Here is a 27078-nt window from a genome sequence, read left to right on the forward strand (position 1 = left end):
TAAAATGTCAGAAGTGCCAGAAAAGACAGTTAGTAAGATAATTTTAAAAATGTCATGACTAAAAAGAGCAGAGATGTTGGAAGAGATTCTAAAAATTTCGAAAAAGAGAAAAAAATGTTGAAATGTTGGGAATGGTTAAAATTATGAAAGAATAATAAATGACAAAGAGAGTGAAAAAATTTCGAAATCTAAAAACGGTCTATTTAGACAGCAACGAAGACGTCAAACAAAGTCGAAAATTCCATAAAAAGATGAAAGTCGTCAAAATCACGGATATGTCAAATATATAGAAGAGTGTCACAGAAGGTCAAAATAGTCTAAAAAGTGATAAAATTTAAAAAAATAATATATCTTATTGAAAGAAGTAGACAAATATCAGTAACTATCCAACAAAGGTCAAAATGACCCTAAAAAGACACGAATTGATACATAAAATGAAACAGATATTGCGTCGAAATGACACAAAAATGGTCAAATCTAAAAGAATTAACATAACAAACGACACTAAAAAACTCAAAACAAGTACAAAATGTTATTAAAAAAGACAAAAAAAAAAATGTCGCAAAAAATAGCACAAAAAAAAATTCGAAAGTATTATGTGATATTTTGACATAAAAGCGTCACAAAAATGTCAAAATTTCGACTTTTATCTTCATGCTTTTTATTCTATACTTTCGCTTTTTACTTTAAAATTTCACGTGTTTTCTTTCATCTGTTCTTTATTATTTCTAATTTTAACTACTACTTGCTACATTCTTTAATTTCCTTTCTTTATTTTTTATTTCTTACATTTCACCTACTACTATTGACTTTTGAGTTATTACTCTTAACTTCTTACTTTTCAATGTTCAATTTTTTTTCTGCTTTTTACTTCTTACTTTAACGTTTATCTTTCAACTTTCAATTTTTCATGTTTTACTTTTTTTAATTTGTACTTTTCACTTTATACTTTGTACTCTATGATTTATACTTTATACTTGATACTTGATACTTGATACTCGATACTTGATACTTGATACTTGATACTTGATACTTGATACTTGATACTTGATACTTGATACTTGATACTTGATACTTGATACTTGATACTTGATACTTGATACTTGATACTTTATACTTTATACTTTATACTTTATACTTTATACTTTATACTTTATACTTTATACTTTATACTTTATAATTTATACTTTATACTTTATACTTTATACTTTATACTTTATACTTTATACTTTATACTTTATACTTTATACTTTATACTTTATACTTTATACTTTATACTTTATACTTTATACTTTATACTTTATACTTTATACTTTATACTTTATACTTTATACTTTATACTTTATACTTTATACTTTATACTTTATACTTTATACTTTATACTTTATACTTTATACTTTATACTTTATACTTTATACTTTATACTTTATACTTTATACTTTATACTTTATACTTTATACTTTATACTTTATACTTTATACTTTATACTTTATACTTTATACTTTATACTTTATACTTTATACTTTATACTTTATACTTCATACTTCATACTTCATACTTCATACTTCATACTTCATACTTCATACTTTTTACTTTATACTTTATACTTTATACTTTATACTTTATACTTTATACTTTATACTTTATACTTTATACTTTATACTTTATACTTTATACTTTATACTTTATACTTTATACTTTATACTTTATACTTTATACTTTATACTTTATACTTTATACTTTATACTTTATACTTTATACTTTATACTTTATACTTTATACTTTATACTTTATACTTTATACTTTATACTTTATACTTTATACTTTATACTTTATACTTTATACTTTATACTTTATACTTCATACTTCATACTTCATACTTCATACTTCATACTTTATACTTTATACTTTATACTTTATACTTTATACTTTATACTTTATACTTTATACTTTATACTTTATACTTTATACTTTATACTTTATACTTTATACTTTATACTTTATACTTTATACTTTATACTTTATACTTTATACTTTATACTTTATACTTTATACTTTATACTTTATACTTTATACTTTATACTTTATACTTTATACTTTATACTTTATACTTTATACTTTATACTTTATACTTTATACTTTATACTTTATACTTTATACTTTATACTTTATACTTTATACTTTATACTTTATACTTTATACTTTATACTTTATACTTTATACTTTATACTTTATACTTTATACTTTATACTTTATACTTTATACTTTATACTTTATACTTTATACTTTATACTTTATACTTTATACTTTATACTTTATACTTTATACTTTATACTTTATACTTTATACTTTATACTTTATACTTTATACTTTATACTTTATACTTTATACTTTATACTTCATACTTCATACTTCATACTTCATACTTCATACTTCATACTTTTTACTTTATACTTTATACTTTATACTTTATACTTTATACTTTATACTTTATACTTTATACTTTATACTTTATACTTTATACTTTATACTTTATACTTTATACTTTATACTTTATACTTTATACTTTATACTTTATACTTTATACTTTATACTTTATACTTTATACTTTATACTTTATACTTTATACTTTATACTTTATACTTTATACTTTATACTTTATACTTTATACTTTATACTTTATACTTTATACTTTATACTTTATACTTTATACTTTATACTTTATACTTTATACTTTATACTTTATACTTTATACTTTATACTTTATACTTTATACTTTATACTTTATACTTTATACTTTATACTTCATACTTCATACTTCATACTTCATACTTCATACTTTATACTTTATACTTTATACTTTATACTTTATACTTTATACTTTATACTTTATACTTTATACTTTATACTTTATACTTTATACTTTATACTTTATACTTTATACTTTATACTTTATACTTTATACTTTATACTTTATACTTTATACTTTATACTTTATACTTTATACTTTATACTTTATACTTTATACTTTATACTTTATACTTTATACTTTATACTTTATACTTTATACTTTATACTTTATACTTTATACTTTATACTTTATACTTTATACTTTATACTTTATACTTTATACTTTATACTTTATACTTTATACTTTATACTTTATACTTTATACTTTATACTTTATACTTTATACTTTATACTTTATACTTTATACTTTATACTTTATACTTTATACTTTATACTTTATACTTTATACTTTATACTTTATACTTTATACTTTATACTTTATACTTTATACTTTATACTTTATACTTTATACTTTATACTTTATGCTTTATAGTTTATACTTCATACTTTATACTTTATACTTTGTACTTTGTACTTTGTACCTTGTACTTTGTACTTTTCACTATCTACTTGTTACTTTTTTTTATCGTTTCGTAATATATCTTTTACTTGTTTCGTCCTATTTTTTAGTTTACACTTTTTACTTGTATATTTATCACTTCTTCTTTCACCTTTTCAACTCTTTACATTCCAGTGTCTACCTGTGATTGTTTACTTTTTCGCTTGTATATTTTTGTTTTTCTTGCGTTTTACTGTTCACTTTTTATTTGTACCTCAATTCCACATTTCATATTTCATGTTTTATGTTTATATTATTTTTAATAAATTATCCCATTTGAACATCCATTTGTAATTGATACAACCCTACCCATTCCTATTTAAATTTGTGTCTGTTATCTTTTTATTTATACGAGCTTATGTAAAAACATTGTATATATTAATTTTCATAGGCCAAATGAGATTAGTTATTCAATTCCATAAATGTAACTTTCGCAGCCAAAAATGTCGAATTCAAACAGGCAATCTGCCGCCTGTTACGAGGGGGTTACGGCGAAGCATCCTGATTGACGAGTTCGGCAAATTCTTTCCGATTCCGATTGATCGAACGTTCGGCAGGCATGAGTGCAAGGTAATAAAAATACATTGGCCGTCGTGTCTTTGCCGGTTAAAGGCTTTCAGATGCTTGACGGGAGAAGGAATAATCCGTCAAACCGCAAATGCGCACTGATTTCACGTAAATGCGTGATGCCGGGCGATGTTGTTTTTCTATTTTACTGGGTTGTCTACAAGTTTTTGCCATGCCATCTTGTTGAAGTTCTTGATGTAGTTTAATTTTGTGTCCGGATGATCTTACTTTTCCTTACTCATTATAAACGTTTCCATTCCTATTCGCGTTTGCGTTTATTGTGTTTGATTCAAACTCGTGCTTATGTAGGAATGCTATGCTAATGTTGATAAAGTTACGCTTTCAATGGCAGTATTAAAACTCTCTGTAAAAGTAGTTATCAGTAGTTATCAAATTCGTTCGACCTGTTACGACGGAGTTACACGGCAGAACATTGTGATTGACGAGTTTAGCAGATTTTTTTTCCAAATCGTTGATCGTAAGTCCGACAGCCATGAGTGCCAGGTAATAGAGTGCAAGGTTCACGGGAGGAGGAAAATCCGTCAGACCTATAAATGTGTATTGATTTCGTGCGTGAAGAATAAAATCGATCGTCCGCGACGATGCTGACTCTTTCTTTTATTGTATTGCCCACAAGTTTTTCCGGTCACCATGCCATCTTGACGAAGTGTTTGATTTAGTTTTATTTTGTGCTCAAACGAGCATAATAAAAAAGCACCATTTACAAGCTTCATGTCATGTTACGGACATTACACATGTCCAAAATTACACTACTGTACTTCCGATTATCATCAACTCAGAAGCCGTTTCAATCAACAGCAGAGCCATCGTTCAAAATGGGCTCTCTGTTGATAGACCCTGCGTTCTCTACCCCCGTAGGGGGAATAATTAGTTTCAGCAATTTTCCATCTTTCCGAGAGTTAGGTAGCGATGGAAAAGAGCCATCTGTGTGTGCATTCCGATTAATGACTGGTAAGAGACCTTCCAGCACAGTCTCTGGCATGGCAACGGTCGCAATCAGGTCAGACCAGGCCTACGGGTCAGTCAACGACAACGACAAGCGACACATAAAGTGACCCCACAGATCGGAACCCATTATTCAGTTTGATGGTGATTCGTGTGCCGCGCGAGACCGATTGTGTGCGGCTGCATTCCATCAAAGTCAACTGAACTGGGACAATTGACCGGTTAACCAATGTCCTGTCGACAGATAACGTGGCTAAAAAATCAGCTCCGGTCAAACTGGAATGCCCTGAATTGTAGCATTATTTGATTAAACTATTTCCCTCAGAGGATGCATCTGTCAACGTGAGTTCAGCTTCGGTTGAACTTTTCCCTAGAGAACGATTTACTTGTCATCAAATAGCTATTAAAATTAGAATTGCAAAGCATCACATGACACTCACATAGACGAGTGGCGCATTCTTCTTCCAACCACAATGTCGTACGGTCCGACGCTTGCTACGATGGGTTGCTACTGATCCAAGTGTGTCGGAAGAGCAGCCTTCTATTAGAAAACTATTCGACTATCACGTTCACAGGAAACGGACGATATACGGTTAACCTCAACCGATTCGATAAAGTAGAGAACTGACCACACCCCCCCAGGGGAGGCAAAAAGAAACCTCGGACCATCTGTCGTCCGTCGAATTAGATTAGGTTAGACTCTAAGTATTGTTGTTGTGTGTTTTTGGTTGAAAACCCGAGCTGGTATCTTGCTAGATCCCTTGTGGTTTGGCAAAAAAGTACTGTGACACCTTCCCCCTGTACTGTGCTGCAGTATTCTCGAAGATTTAAACAGTGTAAACTTGCAACAGAAATCGATAATAAAAAAAAAGTTTTTGCTTTCTAGCTGTTCTTAGATAGTCAATGCAATAGGAAATTTTAAAGTAAAATGTACGAAGTGATATGTAAAAAATTATAAGTGGAAAGTAACAAGTGAAAAGTAAGAAGTGGAGAGTAAAAAATAATAAGTAGGAAATTGAAATATTAATTGAAATAACTCAAATGCAATTCAATGAGAAGAAGATCAAAGTAAAATAAAAAAAGGAAAATTTAAATACATTAAAGTATGAAAAAATTGAAGTATAAAGATGAAAAATAAAATGTAAAAAGTAAAAATAAGTAAAAAGTAAAAGTGAAAAATAAAAAAAAAGACAAAAGTAAAATGTCAAAAGTAAAGAGTAAAGAGTAAAAAGCAAAATATAGAAAGAAACAATACTCTTGAGTTTTTGTATTATTCGCTATTTCCTTTTCAAAATTGTTTACCCATTTGAAACATTCTTGGCGTTGTCTGACATTTTTTATTTCTTTGGACATTCCTATAGTTTTGACGATTTTATCTTTTATAATACGCATTTTCACACCGCATGTAAGCTTATTTATGTTCCATATGGGTCATTCCATACGAAGTAACCAAGAAAAAGCACAAACTTGGACATGACCATCACAGATTTTGTTTAAAGTTGGGAGAATCATTCATCTACTGACACTTTAGAAAAATCCCAATTTTGGTGTCGATTGGAATACCCCCCCGCTCTGTGGGACCCCCCTGTTTATTGCAATGTCACGCATTTTTTGTTCAAAATCTCTTTTTTCTTTTTCTTACAATTCATAGACGTAGGATGTCCGGAAAATACTGATAGATGATTTTTGAAGTAAATAAACCAAGGAATCCAGAAAACATATAAGTTTTGACCGGAAGTGTTGCCAGATAAATTATTTTTGTATTTAAAAACGAAATTTACATTTTTTGGCAAATGTAGCCATTTTTATTTTAAATTTGATAACTTCATCGTGTTCCTTGGAAAATTTCACATAAGAAACAACTATCATTCCGAGGTAATATGAGCCCAATGAGCATAAAAGAGAGGTGAGGAGGAGAGTGCATTTTCCTAGTATTAGTAAATGCTTCAAATGTAAACAACTAGACGAGCTCAATGGTAAATCCAAATAGCTACGTCACTATTTGGCATCAACTCTGGGCAGAAGGGGGTGAGCAGAGGGGCGCGTGCAAGTGTTAGTAAGTTTCCTCCTCACCTCTCTTTTATACTCATTGATATGAGCCAATCTCGAGATATAACATTTTTACGAAAAGAGTTGTAAACTTCGTAATTAATTTTTTTCACAATTCAAAGACGTAAGACACTCGAAAGGAATAGCGATAGGTGATTTTGAAGAAAATGAACCAAGGAATTCAGAAAAAATATAAGTTTTGACTGGAAGTGTTGCCAGATAAATTATTTTTGTATTTTAAAACTAAATTAGCATTTTTCGGCAAATGCAGCTAATTCTATTTCAAATTTGATGGTTTCATCGTACTTCTTAGTGATAGGTGAATTTCGAAGAAAATAAACCAAGGAGTCCATAAAAAATATTGTTTTTGCCCGGAAGTGTTGCCAGATAGATTATTTTTGTATTTTAAAATTAAATTTGCATTTTTTGGCTAATGCAGCTAATTTTAAATGTTGGTTTCATCGTGTTTCTCAGAAAATTTTACATAAGAAGCACTTACCACTCCGTGGTAATATGAGCCAATCTCGATATAGCATTTTTACGAAAATAGTTCTGAATTTCGAAATTATTTTTCGTAAAAAAAGTGAGAAATCAGCTTTCTAAACACCCCTACGTAGTGAAAAACATTTTCGTGTAGGATTAAGCTTGAAGGTATGATATTTTGTTCACGTTATCTTCATTATCGGAGAGCTTGCTTAAAATATTAACTATCAAGTTTCAATTTACATTGATTACTCCCCCTAAAAGAGGGAAATAAACTTTCTAAACACCCGCGTCGTGTGACAACTTGCCAATTTAATAGATCATACCCAGGTGTCTTTCAGAAAGGAGTAATGTTTCTGAGATGTTTACGTACCATTCCTTGATTTCAAAAATTTGTTACCCTGTTTGACGATGTTGACCATCCTCAACATTTTTTCTTCTCTTTTGACAACATTTTAAAATCTCGTTCATCTCGTTCGTTGATCTGTTTATTTCGCATATTTTGCTGTGACTTACTTTCCTGTTACTTCTGATATTTAAATTCTTTTAATTTTGTTGGCTTTTTAACTTAAGAATTTTTGAAATTTTCGTCATTTTGTGTCCTTACTGTGCTATGTTTGTGTCTGTTTTAACTTATGCAATACCCTTTTTGTCCCTGTCATGCCCTTTATATTTCTTTTTTGAATCATTCTGTAGTTATTTTTTATGTTCGTCATCTCATCGATTTAACCATTTTTGTGTCATTTTCTTGTCATATTTGTGCATTTTTATGTTACACTAGCTGACCCGGCAAACTTCGTCCCGCCTATTTTAGTGTTTAATTTAATAATTTTAAACATTTCAAATCCATTGATTCTTGCGATTTGTTTATATCGTTTGAAATGATTGGTTTCTTCGGAATGACAACATCCTCGACTTTTGGCTTTAGTACATCACCTCTATTCCGGAAATATATTTAATGCATTTCAGTTATTTTCGTTGTTTTCCAGAAACTGAAAGTGGCTATCTTCGAATTCAAAATGGTTTCAGTGCTTGGCTTCTGTACATCATTTCGATTACGGAAATATCCATATGTATTAGTATTCGGTTATTTTCGGTTGTTTCCTAGGAGTTACCATTTTACAATTCAAACTGGTGTCAGGTCAATTTTTTGCTCCTTGCATCATTCTGGATCCGGTGATACACATATTGGGTGGTACTTGGTCACTTCAGACTATTTTTCAGAAGCCGTAAGTCGCCATCTTGGATTTCAAAATGGCATTGGGGAACAGTTTTTGGCTTCTGAGCGTCATTCTGATTTAATAAACACTCATATTGGGTGTTATTTGGTTATTTTCGGCTGTTTTCCAGACACCGAAAGTCGCCATCTTACAATTCGAAATGTTGTCTGAGGTCGACTTGTGGCTTCAGTGCATCATAACTATTCCGGAAATACCCATGTTGGATGGTATTTGGTCATTTGCCGCTGTTTTTCAGAAACCGGAAGTCGCCATCTTAGATTTCGAAATGGTATTTAGAGACATGCCAGAAGGAAGAAAGGTGTCGAAACATTATGGACATGTTTGTTACACCTAAAAACATTCACTTGTCAAATTTGGTTATATTTGCTTGATTGGTTCTCGAGCTGTGCGAAATTTGAGTTTCATTTGTATGGGACCCCTCCTTTATAGAGGAGGGAGGGGAGTCAAACCATTATGGATATATTTGTTACCCCTAAAAACATTCACCTGCCAAATTTGGTTCCATTTAGTTGGTTAGTTCTCGAGATAAGCAGAAATTTGTGTTTCAATTGTATGGAACCCCTTCCTCACAGAAGAGGGAGGAGAGTCGAACCATTATGGACATATTTGTCACCTCTAAAAACATTCTCATACCAAGTTTGGTTGTATACATATATTTGGATATATTTGTTACCCCTGAAAAAAAAACATCCACCTACCAAATTTGGTTCTATTTACTTGATTAGTTCTCGAATTGTGCAGATATTTGTGTTCCATTTGTATGGAACCCCTCCCTTCCAGAAGAGGGAGGGGTGTCGAACCAATATGGACATATTTGTTACTCCTATAAACATCCACATGCCAAATTTGGTTCCATTTGCTTGGTTAGTTTTTGAGATGTGTAGAAATTTGTGTTTCGTTTGTATGGGACCCCTCCCTTTTAGAAGAGGAAGGGGTCTCAAACTATCATAAGAACCTTTCTCGGCCAATAAAACCCCTACATACAAATTTTCACGTCGATCGGTTTGGTAGTTTCCGAGCCTATATGGATCAGACAGACAGACAGACGGACAGACCGGACTGCATTTTTATAGGTATAGAAGATTTTGAATATTTGTACCCTTATTGTAGTTTTTTAATTTTTCGACAACCAATATTACCAATATTTTTTTTGGCATTTTTCAACATTCGTGAGCTCTCTATTTTGGGCATTTCTTCGAATTCCATATTTGACTTATCTAGAGCTTATATGTCGTAAGAAAATATCCATAAAATACGTTACGCTTGATGGAAAGGGAAAAAATAAAATAGTCAAAAATTTTGAAAATTTTTAAAAAAATTTAATAATAGAAAAATAAAAATATCTAAATAAATATAATTTCAAAAATACTAAAAAAACATTAAAAAAATGAAAAAAAAAACAATTTAAAAAATTTGAGGAAATAAATAAAAACTAGTTGACAAGTCAAGAATATACACTGATCAAAATTTTTCTCTACGTTTGATTGCAATTAAAACAGGAATAACTATGACATGTATATTTTCTTTGTAAGAAATGTATTTTCTGACTTTTAGGGGGATGAGTCAAAAATAAAATTCTTTTTATAATTCCAAAAACAACGAATCGTTTATATAAAATAAATAAAATATATTTTTTGCTAATTCAATTATTTATAAAATTCGATTATATGGAGTGGAAAAAAAATCGGAGACTATATATAATCGAGTCCGACCTGTATTGCTTTCCTGGTACTGCTGACATTTTCAACCAACCTTAAAATTTTAGTTATATTCTATTTATTTTTGTCTCGTTCCTACCATGTTCGTTATCTAGTCGATTTAATCATTTTTTAGTCATTTTCTTGCCATATTTGTACATTTTTTTACATTTTAGGAATTTATTTTGCAATATGTGTCATTTTTGTAAAAACTTTTTGTGTCATTTTTTTAATATTTTTATCACTAGTGTTGGAGTAATTTTTGTGTTATCATTGTCTTTTTTGAATGTGACATGTTCCCCTTTTTTTATCAGTGTCTTCCTAGCACTGCCGACATATTTATCAAATTTACATCAAATTTAATATATGAGCCTTTTCAACTTTTCTGACTTTTATACTAACTGTTTGCAATATTTATGTGTCATTTTTGGTGTTTTTTTTTTTAATTGTTTTGGTGTCATTTTTATGTATTTTTTGCACCATTTCTGTATTGTTTTGGTTGGGCATTTTGCATCCTTTTTAAAATAACAGTACAAAGTAAGACGTAAGAAGTAAAAAGTGAAATGTGACGAGTAAAAAAAAACGAAAGTAAAGTGTACAAAGAAAAAATAACAGAATTATTTAACCAATAAAAGTATAAAAAAATTTGGAAAAGAAGAAATGGAGAGCATATAATAAAAAACAAAAATGTAAAAACAAACAAAAAATTTAAGAATGTAAATAGTAAAAATCAACAAATAAAAGATTGAAATATGAGCACAAAAAAAACAAATACGTGACTAGAAAAAAATAAATAGCAAATAATAAACGGGAAAGTAAAGATGGAAAAAATGGCAACAAAAAGTTAAAACTAAAGAATTAACAAGAAACAAGTGAAGGAAAAAAAATGAAATTTCAACAATTTTTAGGCTTCTCTCATCACTATTATGATATTTTTGTGTCATGCTATAACATGTTCAATATTTCTTTGTTACATTTATGTTTTATTTTTGAATTATTTTATTACCATTTTTTAATCGTTTCGGTGTTTTTTAATTTTTTTGTGAATTTTATTTTTGTTTCTCTCATACTCATCATCTTGTTGATTTAACCCTTGTTGTGTCATTTTTACACCATTTTATTTGTACTGTTCTACGTGAAAATGTAAAAAAAAATGTATCAATGTGTGTCATTTTTGTGTTTTGTTTGTAGAGTTATGAAATTTTTGATTTTGATTTTTTTGAATACTTTTAGTTTTTTTTTACATTTTTCTGTTCATTTGTTGTATTTGTTCATTTCTATAAAAATAGTCCTTTTTAATTTTTTACTTTTGGACCTTGTAAGAATTTTTCTCATATACTCCTGTATTTTTGACTATTTTTTTCTTGGTGATATTTTGTTACCTCATCTGGCACTTTTGACGTTTTCTGTGATATTTTGACTTTGCATTCTAGCTTTTTTAAGATTTTAAATGCTTGTCCCCCTTTTTTTTAATTTTTCAACAATTTTGACATTTTTTGCCATTTTTCTGACATTTTTTAATACACTGGATTTGTAGGCATTTTTTATCAGTGTCTTCCTAGCACTGCTGATATTTATCAAATTTACATCAAATTTAACATTTAAGTCTTTTTAACTTTTCTGAAACCGACTGTTTGCAATATTTAGGTGCCATTTTTTGAATAGTTTTGGTGTCATTTTTATGTATTTTTCGCACCATTTCTGTAACATTTTGGCTTGGCACTTTGTATCATTTTTAAAATAACAGTACAAAAACAGACGCAAGAAGTAAAAAGTGAAATGTAAAATGTAACAAGTAGAAAGTAAAAAGTGAAAAGAATGAAAGTAAAGTGTACAAAGAAAAAAAACAAGAATTATTTAAACAATAAAAGAGGAAAAAAAATTGGAAAGCATATAATAAAAACCAAGAAATGTAAAAAAACAAAAAAAATTAAAAATGTAAAAAGTAAAAACCAACAAATAATAGGTTGAAATATGAGCACAAAAAAAACAAATACGTGACTAGAAAAAAATAAACAGAAAATAATAAACGGGGAAGTAAAGATTTGAGAAAATAGCAGCAAAAAGTTAAAACTAAAGAATTAACAAGCAACAAGTAAGAGAAAAAAAAAACAAAATGTTATTTTCACAATGCTTATGCTTTTCTAATCATTATTATGATATTTTTGTGTCATGCTATAACATGTTCAATATTTCTTTGTTACATTAATGTTTCATTTTTGAATTATTTTACTGTTATTTTTTAATCGTTTCAGTGTGTTTTTCCCTTTTTTGTTTTTTTTCGTTTCTATCATACTCATCATCTTATTGATTTAACCGTTGTTGTGTCATTTACACCATTTTATTTTTACTGTTTTATCATTTTTAAAATAACAGTACAAATTAAGACGTAGGAAGTAAACAGTGAAATGTAAAATGTGACAAGTAGAAAGTAAAAAAGAATGAAAGTAAAGTGTACAAAGTAAATAAAACCAGAATTATTTAAACCATAAAAGAAGAAAAAAAATTGGAAAAGAAGAAATGGAAAGCATGTAATGAAAAAACAAAAAATGTAAAAAGTAAAAATCAACAAATAAAAGGTTGAAATATGAGCACAAAAAAAAAACAAATACGTGACTAGAAAAAAAGCAAATAATAAACGGGAAAGTAAAGATTGGAAAAGTAGCAGCAAAATGTTAAAACTAAAGAATTAACAAGAAACAAGTAAAAGAACAAAAAAAAAACAAAATGGAATTTTCACAATCTTGTTGATTTAACCGTTGTTGTGCCATTTTTACACCATTTTTCTTGTACTGTTCTGTGTTAAAATGTAAAAAATTATGTATCAATGTGTGTCATTTTTGTGTTTTGTTTGTATAGTTATGTAATTTTTGATTTTGATTTTTTTGAATACTTTTTGTTTTTTTTTCTACATTTTTTCGATATTCCTGTATTTTTAACGATCTATATCTTCAAAATTTTTATTATTATATGAAAAGAGTAGATATTTTTGTCGTTTCAAAGATATTTTATCTTATTATTTATTAGATTTCGAATAGTTTTCCTTCCTTTTGTCATCTTTTTCTTCACTAGACATTTTTGTTTTGTTTTTTACCTTTTTCATCATATTTTATCTTTTTAACATTTTTGGACATTGCTTCACTACTTTACTGCTTTTCTGGCACTTGTGACATTTTTTCTGAACTGACTTTTTCACATTATTTTAACCTTGTCATATTCGCCATTTTTTAAATGTTTGTCGTTCTTTTGCTATTTTTGTATCATTCCTGTGTTAATAATCTTTTTTGTCCCTTTTATTCTCATGATATTTTAGAGCTATTTGAGTGTAATTTTAAAATTATTTATCTGTCATTTTTATGTACTTTTGCGTCATTTGTGTACCGTGTTAATGTTATTTCGTACCATTTTTATGATATTTTTGTGGTAAATTGAAACCTAATGAGTAAAAAGTAAAATGCACGGTGGTGAACCAGCCTGTGGCTGAAAGCCACCTCAATAGAGCAACGAGAAAAAGTGAAATGCAGGAAGAAAGAAATGCAAATAAGAAGTAAAAAGTGAAATGTAACAAGTGAAAAATCAAAACTGCAATGCAATAAGTGAAACATTAGAAGTATAATGTTTAAAACAAAAAGACTAGCGTTAACAGTAAAATCCTAAAGTAAAAAGTACATGAAGTGTAAAACGTAACAGCGCAAAACTAAAATGTGAAGAGTAAAAAGCATTAGAAAATAAGAAAAAAATGGAAAGTGAATAAGAGGAAACAGTTTGAAGCTCAAAGCAAAAAGAAGAGAGCAACAGGTATTAACCAAAAAAGTGGTAAAAAGAAGCAAACAGTGAAAGCAATGTAGGAAATCAGGAGGTAAAAAAGTATATATAAAAACGCTGACAAAAAAAAATGAAAAAAGGATATAAAAAGTAATAAAAAATAAAATGTCAAAAATATAAATGGAAAGTCAAAATTTTAGGTGAAAAAATAAATATTTCTTCAAAATCTTGAAATGGTTTTGTCCTAAAAGTGCATTTGAATAGAAACAGTTGGAATGCCTAAGAGATAAAAAAGATGAAAAAAAAACACCAGAATGCTTTAAAATTTCAAAGCCAAATTTCAAATTCAGCTCACGCCACGGACTACGCGATTCAGTCATTTCTCAAGGGCGGGCACGTCAAATCAGAGTCTGTAAGTGACATCATTCGTATCTCCCGACCCGGGGCTCTCTGGACAACCTCTGGAAACCCGGAAGATATCATCAGGTGGAAGAGTACAAAATGATGACGGCAGTTAAGTTTATAGCAGAACGGACATAACTACTCACCTTTATTACGGTCACGTTTTCCTGCGATGCAGTCAGCGTCCGGTTGATGGGATAAGAGAAGAAAAAAGAAAGCCGAAAAATTCTAGAGTTAAAGTGATTTATATACGTTTTGTATCCACGATGAAGGGCAGTGAGAGAGAAAGAGAGAGAGGTTCGGTCGTCACTCGTCATAGAAATGATTAATGGCAGTTCGGTGGAACGCTCAATGAAGGAACAATATTTTGTTCGTCTTTTGATATACGATCTGCGACGAGGGACGGGAGATTCATCTTTTTTAGCAGGAATTTGTTCGTTCGTGTTTGTGTGCGTGTTGGTCGTTTCATGCGGCACGTGAGTGCGTCGTATTGGAAGGACTCGGGGTAGCGAAAATAAATACAGTAAACGTTGTCAGTCGATAAATCACATTTTTGCCAGAGCTGTTAGCCGCATGTTTAGCGAAATGGAACGGCTGGAAAGCTGTGCTCGTAACTGTGCGAAATTTTGATTTATTCTGACGGAAAAGTTTCGAAAGCTGGCTTTTACGCGCGATTTTATGTGAAGAGAGAAATTTTTATGGTTATTGAAGCGGCCGACTTACCGTCATTTTGAAATCAATCTTTTTCCCCAGCCGAGCTTCACCGGCCGTCCAGTTGTGGATGGTTTGGGCTACTTCTGGGCTTTCTGGGTCAACCAGCCGGAAGGCGGTGATGTTCGTTCCCCCGTACTTGAACTCGTCCAGACTGATTGTGTGTAAATCCTACATAAAAACAAATCGTTAATGGTTGCGTCAACAGGCGTCTCCATTGCTCGAGAACTGATGGAGACGCACGGTTATCGATACTTGCACTTACCAACGATGTTATCAGATAGCTGTGATAGTCGCTCATCATCCCGATCTGTTGGGCCTGCTTTAGCACATCGTAGATTTTCTCCGTCGTACAATCGAGAACGATGTGCGACTCAGCTGAGTTTTTGATCTGTTTCAGTAGTGGACTGGTTGAGGTTGAAATCGATGGACCGTGGTGAGCGTTAAATGGAAATTAGAAGGATTAGTGAGACATGGGTAACCTTTTAGAGCTTAATCAACCAGAGCCCAAAATCGAAACATTAAAGTAACATTGAATATGTGCCTATGGGCTAATAAGCCACTAATCGGAAACGGGGTGTGATAATCGGATCAGGATACTGTTGTATCTGTTAAATAATCACAAACATAATCTCACAAACGACCGACGGCTGTTCAATCCGTTAGGCAATTATGGATTAAACTGGTAGGCGAGGCCAGTGATGAATTACGATTGGAGGCTAAATGAAAAGCGGTTACAAAAATCTTACACAAAGTGTACAGTGACTGCCAACTCCTTGAAGAAGGAAAAAGTGTTAAGTGCCAGCAGGGACTGAGTTTCCTCGATTTGTTCCCAATAAAGGAAGCCCTCAAAAGATGCGCCTTCAAGCACATTGCACTTGCTAAACAGCATGGCAAGTGTTCATCATTAAAACAACTTCGACTGATGGGTTGCTACTGCGAACGCAGTGCCATAAATCCAGCGTGACGGGACGGAAAATGTTATCTTGCCTTTGTTGGCTGTCGACAACCGATAGAGCAAGTGTAAGTTTTTATTCCGCTGTTCGAACGCTTAAATTGTGGTACTGTTCGGGTGAATGGGTGAATTGAAAGGAATTACGACTGGAAATAAAACCGACGCTGAACGATTTCTATGTGTTAATAGTTATCGATTCTGGTGGCTTCTGGCGTGTAAATTATGTGCACGAGATTTCCGAAGCGTGCACATGCACATAGACCTGCACTGAAATTTTGAAATATTATCACTTTAGAATTTTCCACCTCTAAGATTTGGAGTTTCAAATCTTGCACAACTTTCGAGATTCCTAAGCTCTTCTTGAATCTAAATACCGAAAAGCTCGAGGTTTAATACCGAAAATCAAGGTTCTCACATGTTCCCATATCATTAATTTACAAAATCATAAAAGATTAATACTGCTATAATAAAATGGTAGATTCCTAAAATTTCACAATTTGAAATCCCGAATCACTAATTACAAAAAAAAAATCTTAAAATCCTAATTCGTCTAGTCTTTTCATCTCATGGAATCTCAACTAAAAATATTGGGAAACTAAATCATTAAAACCCTAATGTTCTAGAATCTTGAAATTCTACTAAAAACCTAAAATTTCAAATTTATCCCAAAGTCTTGAAATCAACGAATTATAAAATTGCGAATATCGATTTTTTGATTCTTAGAACCCTGGGGATTCAAAATCTTAAAATCCTCACAGCCTAAAGGATGAGAGCTTAAAATCCTAAGAATCCAGAGCTTCCAGTATAGATTTTCAAATTCCAATATACTGAAATCTCGAAGTAGTAAAATCTTTTGATCGTAGGCAAAAAAAAAAGAATACAGAGATCCTAAAATTTCGCGTCCAAAATTTCGTCCAAAAATTCCGCGATCTTAATATCCTTAAATTCAAAAATCCAAAAAGCTGAAAACCTAAGAACCCTAAACATTTTGATCTAAGAATCCTGAAATCCTTGGATTCAAAAAAAAAAAGAAAACAAATAATATCTACGATCTTTACATTCTAGAGCTGTGAAATCTTCAGGTCCTGCAATTTTAAGGTTTAAATCTAAACTTAAAAATTCTTTGAAATTTTTTAATTAAAAAATTGCTAAAATCCGAGAGTTCCAAAATTCTATTTTTTAGCAATTCTAACATCCCGAAACCGTATAATCTTTGCATCGTGGAAATCCTGCAGTCCTAAAATATTGTAGTCCTTAATCCTCAAATCCGAAATCCATAAACTCTGGAAAAATCTTAGGATCTAAAACTCTCACATCAAATCCTAACACTATGAAATCTCAACAACTAAGGATTCCTCAATCTTGGTCTATGTGCATGTGCACGCTTTGAATAATAAATCCAATAATTCTTTGATTTTGCAATATTCTTAAGCTTATATTCTAAGATCCAAAAATTCGAACATACCAGAATTCCAAATTTCATGTAATGTAATGAAGCCTAAATTTAGAAAATTCCAAAATTCTGCGATCCTAAAACTCCAAAATCCGAACCCTCCGATTCCATAATTCTGAAAGCTAAAGATGGTTATGTTTTGATAATCCTAGAACTGGATCTCTTGAAATTTGCAAGTCTGTATTCTTGAATTCAAAATTCCTAAAATTCAGGAGTCCTGATATCTCTAACCCCAAAAATCCTGAAATCTTAAAATATTAATAAACTTTAATTACCATCATCTTTGTATACTTTGTACAGCTCGTGATAGAACTTTCACTGCACCCCATTTTTCTAGTTTGCCACCGAGTATTTACAGCAGAATTGTACGCTCGAAGATTCCAATCGCACTCCGATCAACTTCTTCCAACGTCCTCGATTCGTGTCAGTAGAGCGCCACCGAGAGGATAAGCGTTCTTTATAGCGGAAATTCCATGCGGATCCGTAGCCTGCGGGGTCTATAACAAGCGCGGTTCGCTGCCGCATTTCGTCTCTTAACAGGGTATAACACGTTACGAGTGTACCAAGATAAACGAATTTATCAACCAATTCAAAAGTACCACTGGAGCACCGATACTCGTAGGACTACCACGCTCTCTGCCAGCCTCCATATCTGACATAAATCGTTGCGTTTCACTGAGTCGTACGTCACCTTAAAGTCTTTAAATTGATAAACATGTTGAAACATGTCAAAGATCTGTCCCAAAATGATCATCTAGTCTGTTGTAGATCGTCCCGCTCTAAAACCGCACTGATATCCACCTACAAAGTCTTCCTGAAAAAGCTACAGTCGATGGAACAGGATACGGGAGAGAATTTTGAACACGTAGATGGAGAGTCAATAGTTGCTACAGTCGAGTCTATGTACTTTTTATATATACGGGTCATTCCATACGAAGTGTACATGCCACTTGGACACGACCATCACAGATTTTGCTCAAAGTTGAGGGAATTATTGATCTAATGTCTCTTTGGAAAAATCCAAATTTTGGTGTCGATTGGAATACCCCCCGCTCTATAGGACTACCCTCTTTATTGCAAAGTCATGCAATTTTTGTTAAAAATCTCCTCATTCTTTTTCTTATAATCCATAGACGTAAGATGTCGGAAAAATACTGATAGACGAATTTTGAAAAAAATAAACCAAGGAATCCAGAAAAAAATATAACTTTTAACCAGAAGTGTTGTCAGATAAATTATTTTTGTATTTCAAAACTAAATTTACATTTTTCGGCAAATGCAGCCATTTTTATTCTAAATTTGATAATTTCATCGTGTTCCTTGGAAAGTTTCACGTAAGAAACAACTGTCATCCCGAGGTAATATGGGCCAATCTCGAGATATAACATTTTTACGAAAATAGTTGTAAAATTTCGTAATTAATTTATTTTATAAGCTATAGACGTAAGACTCCCGAAAAATAGTGATAGGTGTATTTCGAAGAAAATAAAACAAGAAATCTAGAAAAAATATTGTTTTCGACCGGAAGTGTTGCCAGATAGATTATTTTTGTATTTTTTTTTTTTTTTTGCATTTTTCGGCAAATGCAGCTAATTCGATTTCAAATTTGCTGGTTTCATCGTATTTCTCGGAAAATTTCACGTAAGAAACACCTATCATCCCGTGGAAATATGAGCCAATCTCGAGATATAACATTTTTACAAAAAATTATTTACGAAACTTAAAACTATTTTCGTAAAAATGCTCTATCTCGAGATTGGCTCATATTATCACAGGGTGATGAGTGTTTCTTACGTAAAATTTTCCGAAAAACACGATGAAACCATCAAATTTAAAATTTAATTAGCTGCATTTGCCGAAAAATGCAAATTTAGTTGTAAAATACAAAAATAAAGTATCTGGCAACACTTCCGGTGAAAAACCAATATTTTTTCTAAATTCCTTGGCTTGGTTTATTTTCTTCAAAATACACCTATCACTATCATTCGGGTGTCTTACGTCTATAGCTTAAAAAATAAATTAATTACGAAATTTACAACTATTTACGTGAAAATGTTTTATCTCGAGACTGGCTCATATTACCTCGGGATGATAGTTGTTTCTTACGTGAAATTTTCCAAGGAACACGATGGAATCATCAAATTTAAAATAAAATGGCTGCATTTGCCGAAAAATGTAAATTTAGTTTTCAAATACAAAAATAATTGATCTGGCAACACTTCCGGTCAAAACTTATAGTTTTTCTGGATTCCTTGGTTTATTTTCTTCAAAAATCATCTATTAGTATTTTTCCGACATCTCACAACTATGAATTGTGAGAAAAAGTAAAAAGAGATTTTTGACAAAAGTCGCGTGACTTTGCAATAAAGACTCTGTCTGTCTTGTCTGTCTTGTCTGTCTTGTCTGTCTTGTCTGTCTTGTCTGTCTTGTCTGTCTTGTCTGTCTTGTCTGTCTTGTCTGTCTTGTCTGTCTTGTCTGTCTTGTCTGTCTTGTCTGTCTTGTCTGTCTTGTCTGTCTTGTCTGTCTTGTCTGTCTTGTCTGTCTTGTCAGTCTTGTCTGTCTTGTCTGTCTTGTCTGTCTTGTCTGTCTTGTCTCTGTCTGTCTGTCTTGTCTGTCTTGTCTGTCTTGTCTGTCTTGTCTGTCTGTCTGTCTGTCTGTCTGTCTGTCTGTCTGTCTGTTCGTCTCAAATCCCTAATTTTGAAAAACTTCAAGATCAAAAATTCCCACAATCTGGCAATCTTAAAGTTCTAAAAATCCTCAGGATCAACATACTCAAAATCCTGCTATCTTCAATTCTTAAACACCAGTTATCCTAAATTCCAATGATTCCCCAATCTTGAAGAACTTAGAATCCAAACTTGCGATTCTGAAATACAATTCTGAGATCCTAAAAACGTGAGATCCTCAATTCCAGAGATTCATAATGTCCTGAAATATTCAAATTTTATAACCCAAAATCCTTGAATTCTGAAGTTTGTGAATTCTGCAGAAATTCCTGGAAAGATCCATTCCAAAATTCTGAAACTTCTCGATATCAAATTTCTAAATATTTGATATATAAAGATCCTGAAATCATATAATTTGTAACCCAAGATCCTTTAATTTAAAGGATCTTAAAATCTTAGACCAAAAAATCCCAGTATCTGGAAACCCTAACATTAAAATCATTAATATCCCAAGAATTCAAAATTCCAAAATCCCTAGATTCTACAATCCTTTAACCTCAAATCGCTAAAGTCAAAAACATTTAAGGTGGTAAGGTTCTGAAATCTTAGCATTCTAAAATTAAAAATTTGAGTTCATTGAATACCATGAAGCCGTAATTCTAAATTCTAAAATTTTAGAATTTTCAAAATCCTAAGATCTCAAAGCCCTGTAATAATGATTCATACTTTCAAAATCCTTGAATCCAAGCATCCTTAAGTTCTAAAATTTCAAAATTTTAGAATCCCAAAGTCCCAAAACCTTGGAAATCCCAAAAAAATACAATAAAAATAATAAAATTTTAATGTTACAAAACCTTAGAATCCTGAAATCGCAGAACGCACAAATCAAAAAAAGCTGAATCTCATGTTTCTATGATCCTTGAATCCCGAAATACTAAAATCCAAAATGCTTAAATACCAAAAAAATTAAATCTCAAAATATGAAATTTCAAAACTTAAAGATCCTAAAATCTAATTCGGGTATGTTTATGGTCTTAAACTCTTTTACAGCTGAATTCTTACAATTTTGAAATCTGAAGATCGTAGGATTTTAAAATTACAAAGTTCTAATACCTCAACACTGAGTTTTAGAATTCGTGAGATTCCCAATAACTTTAAAATCCCAAATTATCAAAATCCTAAAAACCTAAAAGTCTTCAAATCAAAAATTCTGGCCCACTAAAGTTCCTAGATCTTAATGTTTTGAATTAAAAAAATCCAAATAAATAAATTCCTAAAATCCTGAAATCCTAAAATCTCTAAACAACAAAGGTCCAACGTCTTGAAATAATAAAAAAATGTAATTTTTAAATTCTCGTATCTCAATAAAATCTTCAAATCCGTGAATTCAAAAATTTCAAAATCATAAAATATCCTAAATTTTTAAAATTTTAAAAATTCTATGATCCTAAAATTCCAATAAAACTGCCAACTCTGAAATCCCAATTGATAGAAATTTTCGAATTTTAAAATCTTACAATATTTTTCTGCTAAAACCCTGAAGTCATAAGATCCTAAAATCTTCAGATACGTAAATCCTGAATATCAAAACCCTCAAGTCATGTGGTCCTCAAATTCTTAAATCCTGCAGATCAACAACTTACAGCGGAAATCAACTACAACAGCAACTTATTTCAACTTACTCTTAAATGTATTAAGTCCTAAAATTTTCAGATATTGCAATTCTCTAAAATTTTAACAGTGAATTCCCAAACAATCAGTCACAGTACTGAATAAAAAAACTGCAATTTTTTTAATTCAGAGGTCTCCATATTCTAATATTCTAGATTATTTAAATGCCAAAATCAAAAAATCCTAACACTTTCAAATTCCAAAACTTCAAAACCTTAAGATTCTAATATCTTATAATCTCAAGGTGCTGAACTTTTAGGACTGTGAGGACCTTTCAACATTTTGGGAAAACTCTTTAGTTGGGTAAAATCTTGAAAATCCCCAAGTTCCTAAAGCAAAACATTTTGTTTGAGAACTGTAAGCATTTCTGTTGAGCAGTTCTGGAGAGTTTTCAGAATCTCAGACTCTGGAAGTCCTGAAATCTGAATCCAAAACATCGACAAAAAATAATATCAAATAAACGAAATCTCAAGGTCCTTAGTTATAAAAATCTTAAAACCAAAAATGCACAAAACTTTCGAAGGCTTACATCCAGGATTACTAAAAATGTATAAAAATTCGAAAAATTTTGCATCCTGAAATCATAAAATTTTCTGTGACTATGATAATAAAAGACTTCGGTTTTGAGAACAAAGAATTCTGAAATTTCAGAGCCTGGAAATTCAAAGGTATTAGAAATCCTTAATGCTGAAATTATACATTCCCAAAGTTGCAAATACCAAAATCCTCAATTCCTTAAATGCTATGTTCCCTAAATTCTAAAGTCTCTAAATTCCAAAAATTTTTAATCTTGTAATCTGCATCTTCTGAACTCCGAGAATTGAAAAAACCGCAGTTCTGCAAAATCTTAAAGTTTTAAAATTACGAAATCCTTCGATTCCAAATTTCAGAATTTTAATAAAAGTGCAATCTCAGGATCCCAAAATAATATTATAATATTTTGAAATCTCAATTTTTACGTCTCAAAATCCAAAAATTTTATTGTCCAGAAATCTTGAAATTACTCTAGATTCTAGACTCCTGGAAACAGAATACTCTACGATCCTTAGGTTCTATAGTCCTAAGAGGCTAAAATTTCCATGAATCTGGAAATCCTAAGATACTAATATTTTCAAATCCTATCAGAGGGTTCTCTAAATGTATGATATAGAAAATATTTGAGATTTCCAAAGTTTTTACTGCTGTAGCGATATTTCGGTTAATTTGAGAAATTTTCATGTCAAGTGCTCCCTCGTGAGATATTTTTTGTGATTTGTTATTGCAGTTTTACCAAGGCATTTTTCGATGTTCTATTGGATATTTTCGAAATACTTTTGATGTTCACTATATTTGAGATTTACTTTTGTATTTTCATATTTCTTTAGACTTAAAAAAATTCTTTAATTGATTAGAAGAGATTTTGAGAAAAGAAGACCGGTCTTACCTCTGCTCTAAAATAAAAGATGGCCTTCAAATTTCTTTTTATTCTTGGCTCCTGTTCCGACCGATTTTTTTCTCAAATTAGAACTAGAACACATAGTTCACGTATATTTCGACTACGCAATACATTTTGAATTCTCATGTCTATTTTGATAGCTGCCAGTAGAATTGTAGAATTGAGCCAATATCAGAGAAATCGAAACAAAAAGTCCAGATAAGACAGATAAGAGCTACCTTTAAGTTTTAAGACCGAACGCAAATTGAACCCCAATTTTCCAGCCACTATCTTTAAGGCAGTAAAAGAAGGAAGCGTTTCATCAAAATTTCCCCACCAGTCGGCAGTCGATAAATCGAAATCATTATGTTTCAGGGCGGCCCATAAAATCGACCGTACGAATAGGAAGGCAGGCAGGACTAAGGCGAACGAAAGCTTTATACCCCCGAAAACCCAAGCCACGCGGATCAGCACCCGAACCGCACTCGGGGTTAATCTCGGATGTCAGCTGGTGGAAATTACCGGAATATTTTTCTTGTACGGGCGAGTTTTATGATTATTACGTGAACCCGCCGATGTTGGGATCGTTTTGACAGGTGGAAACCACAACCGGCTTTAAAGTTGTTCGTTCCACGGCAAAAGCGTCGCTTTTGCTACTGCTGATTGTAGACAACTCGAGCAAAGCAGAAAAAAAGCTGATGAATAATAATTTAATTTTTAATTTTAATTTTAATTTAATTTTTTAGAGTGCCAGCTGTTCCAGGTTTCGGTTTCGGTTTTGGGTTTTGGGTTGAGCGCGAAGCGGATGGCGGGGTTTTCGGTTACTTACCGGTAATCGCCGGAATCGCTCAACTGTCGGACGGTGATGGGATACTCGGCCAGTCCGTGCGCTTTCAGCAGTTCCTGCATCCGTACCAGTCCTTCGTTCGTCTCGTAGATGATGGTGAACGATTTCCAGCCCCAGGCCGCCACCAGATCTACGTAGGCCTGCAAACGTAAGAGACAGAGCGAAATAAGAAGGATGTTTGGCAACGGCAGCGGTCAGTTTCGTTTCCTTCCCGTAGAATAAACAAACGCGGTACAGGGGGTTTTATATGCCGGAGTTTTGCAATCCGATCCCACTGGGAATTATTATCCGCTTACGGCGTTTATTTCCGTTCCGCTCGATTGCCCGGACAAAGGAAAAATATTTTGCTTTGGCAGCTGTATTAAGGAAAGTTTGGCGATTTATTTTCGACAAGCTAAAATCAACAAATTTATGAAGCGATGCTTAGTGCTTCTAGAATTCATTCTTGAGAACAGGAACGCTTTACAACTAGTGAACAGGGAACGTGAATATTTTCGGTGGAAGCAATAATTCATTCAAAACGTTAAAACTTGCAACACTTAAAATCCAAGAGTCCGTAAATTCTTAACTAGTAAAACATTAAAACCCTAAAATATATTTTTTGGATTCCTCAGAAATTTTAACATGAATTATCAAATTTTCACTCAGGTTTTTTTTATTTTGTAGATAGATTTTTTTTCATCCTTAAAGTCCATTACAACTATGCGTTTCCATTCGATATAGCTTCTGGGTCATTTCAAAACGGCAAAATAAGGTTTATATCGGAGTCGCATGGTAATGGTAGACAAAATCTCTATTCATTTCTTCATCTAAAACAAAATCTCTATCTTCAAAATAAAAAAAAAAATTACTTGCTTACTTCAGCAGCCAGAAACCGTAATATTTCAGCAGATCCGCTTCAACCTGGTCAAGTTACATAGCACGTTATACCCCTCTGTGTCCAGCAGTTATACTCTCTGAGTCTAACATGTCGCAAGAATGTCGGACGACAATATGGTAAAATCGGTTCTCTTCTCCTTGAAGAGAACCGATTTTACCATATTGTCGTCCGACATTCTTGCGACATCTCTAGCCCGTCGTCAGGTGCACAATGGGAGTGCGGCTCGTGGTTCATATTGCAGTGAAACTCTCCGCTTTCGGCTTGTATTGCACCAAATATTGTCCACCGCATTTCCCATTTAAATACGGTCAGTGCACTATTTGCAATAGACTTAAATGTATCTCATATAAATCACAAATTCTCTAATTCCTAGATTTTTGCAATTTAACCATAACAACATTTCTTGAAAAGTAAAATTTTAAAACTCTAAAGTTCTGAAAAGACAAGAGTAGTATAAGCTCCTAAATCTTAAATTTAGGTTTTCAGTCATTAAATCCTAAAATTTTTAAAATCCTAAGATCGCAAGGTCAAAAATTATATGAGTATTGACGGAATCGAGAAGGTATTCATAAGCCGTAAATCGACCTCAGTTACTATTTAGAATCTTTTCAAGGCCACCACATCATTTCCGAAGAATAATTTTATTAGTGCGTCTATCATTCAAAGAATTCACGATCTCTCCAAGTGTTGTAACAAATAGCTCTTTGTAGTTCCAGGTCAACATTGCGGTAGTGACTTTGCACACAACCCTTTTGTTGTTTTTCTTCTTCTTCCGAATGGAAGAAGATAGCAGAAGATGAAACGCACTCTCAGTTGGCCAATAGTATATTCAAGTTGTCGCGTGTTGCATATTGCAGCTATGCGGCTGGAGGACAACAAAATTCTGTTTGTGCCGTCTTTGTCCCATCATCTGCTAGTACAATCGGGTTTTTTACGCGTTTTTTTACGCGTTTTTTTTTTCGCGGATTTTTTAATTACGCGGTTTTTTACGCGGAACTACCGTGGGTTTGGATTAAATAAATAAAAAATACCCCTCCGCCCTCCAAAAGATCCGGAATGACCGTCAAAGAGGACATTTTTAAATACTGGTTCTAGACCATCTCGGGTTTTGCTGGTTTATTATACGCGGATTTTTGAATTAACGCGGTTTTTTTTTACGAAATACGTATCCCCCGCGTAGAAAAAAGCAGACTCGATCAGTTTGTTGCTATCGCAACCACGGTTGTTGCTACCTCCTGCTACTACCAGCTGCTCATCCACTAGTAAAATGACTGGTTCAAGTAGAAGTAGGCTCTCCTAGTCATAGTTGTACTACGTATACTATTCTGTAGACCGTGTTAGGGAAAGCAAGCGTTACGCCACCAATCAGATTGGTCAAAATCTGCATTTTGACGAGGTTTGACAATTTTCAATAGTAGAAAAGTTAGCATAATTACAACTTAAGCGGATGTCCAGACCCAGAAATACTAAAAACCTAAAATGCTGTGTTTTTTAAACCTGAAAATACTAAAAGTCTGGAATCTCAGACTTTTTAGGTTCCTCAGACCTCAAAATAACAAAATTTCTGAAATACTAAAAGTTTAAAACGCTCAGGAACGACTTAAATCTCAAGACAAAAGCTCAAATTGGAATTGAAAAACTTTCCAAAGTTTTTTTTTTCGTGATAAGATTAGGGGCCATCCACATACCACGTGGACAGATTTTTAACGATTTTGACCCCCCCCTCCCCCTCCGTGGACAACTGCCCATATAAATTCTAAAAAAATTGTATGGACCGTGGACATAAGCCACCCCCCCAAAGCTGTCCACGTGGTATGTGGATGGCCCCTTATTTATACATACTTTCGAGTACCTTTTTTCGCATCACGAGGTCTACCCTGCTAATTAACTGTGTTTGCTTCA

General features: G+C 32.0%; 1 protein-coding gene across 4 annotated transcripts in view; it reads right to left on the bottom strand.

The window, feature by feature from the left end:
* The window catches only part of LOC129718970 (glutamate receptor ionotropic, kainate 2), a 223840-nt gene that overhangs the window by 58018 nt on the left and 138744 nt on the right, over positions 1-27078 (bottom strand). For all 4 annotated transcript variants that reach the window (XM_055670256.1, XM_055670258.1, XM_055670254.1 and 1 more), the window contains exons 5-8: positions 24279-24436; positions 15556-15697; positions 15303-15461; positions 14726-14746 (exon numbers count right to left, since the gene is read on the bottom strand). In XM_055670256.1, coding sequence (XP_055526231.1) covers positions 14726-14746; positions 15303-15461; positions 15556-15697; positions 24279-24436 — 480 coding nt within the window. The remainder of the gene's footprint in view (positions 1-14725; positions 14747-15302; positions 15462-15555; positions 15698-24278; positions 24437-27078) is intronic.

This window comes from Wyeomyia smithii, chromosome 1 (genome assembly GCF_029784165.1).
Source record: "Wyeomyia smithii strain HCP4-BCI-WySm-NY-G18 chromosome 1, ASM2978416v1, whole genome shotgun sequence".
In the NCBI taxonomy this organism is placed as follows: Eukaryota; Metazoa; Arthropoda; class Insecta; order Diptera; family Culicidae; genus Wyeomyia; species Wyeomyia smithii.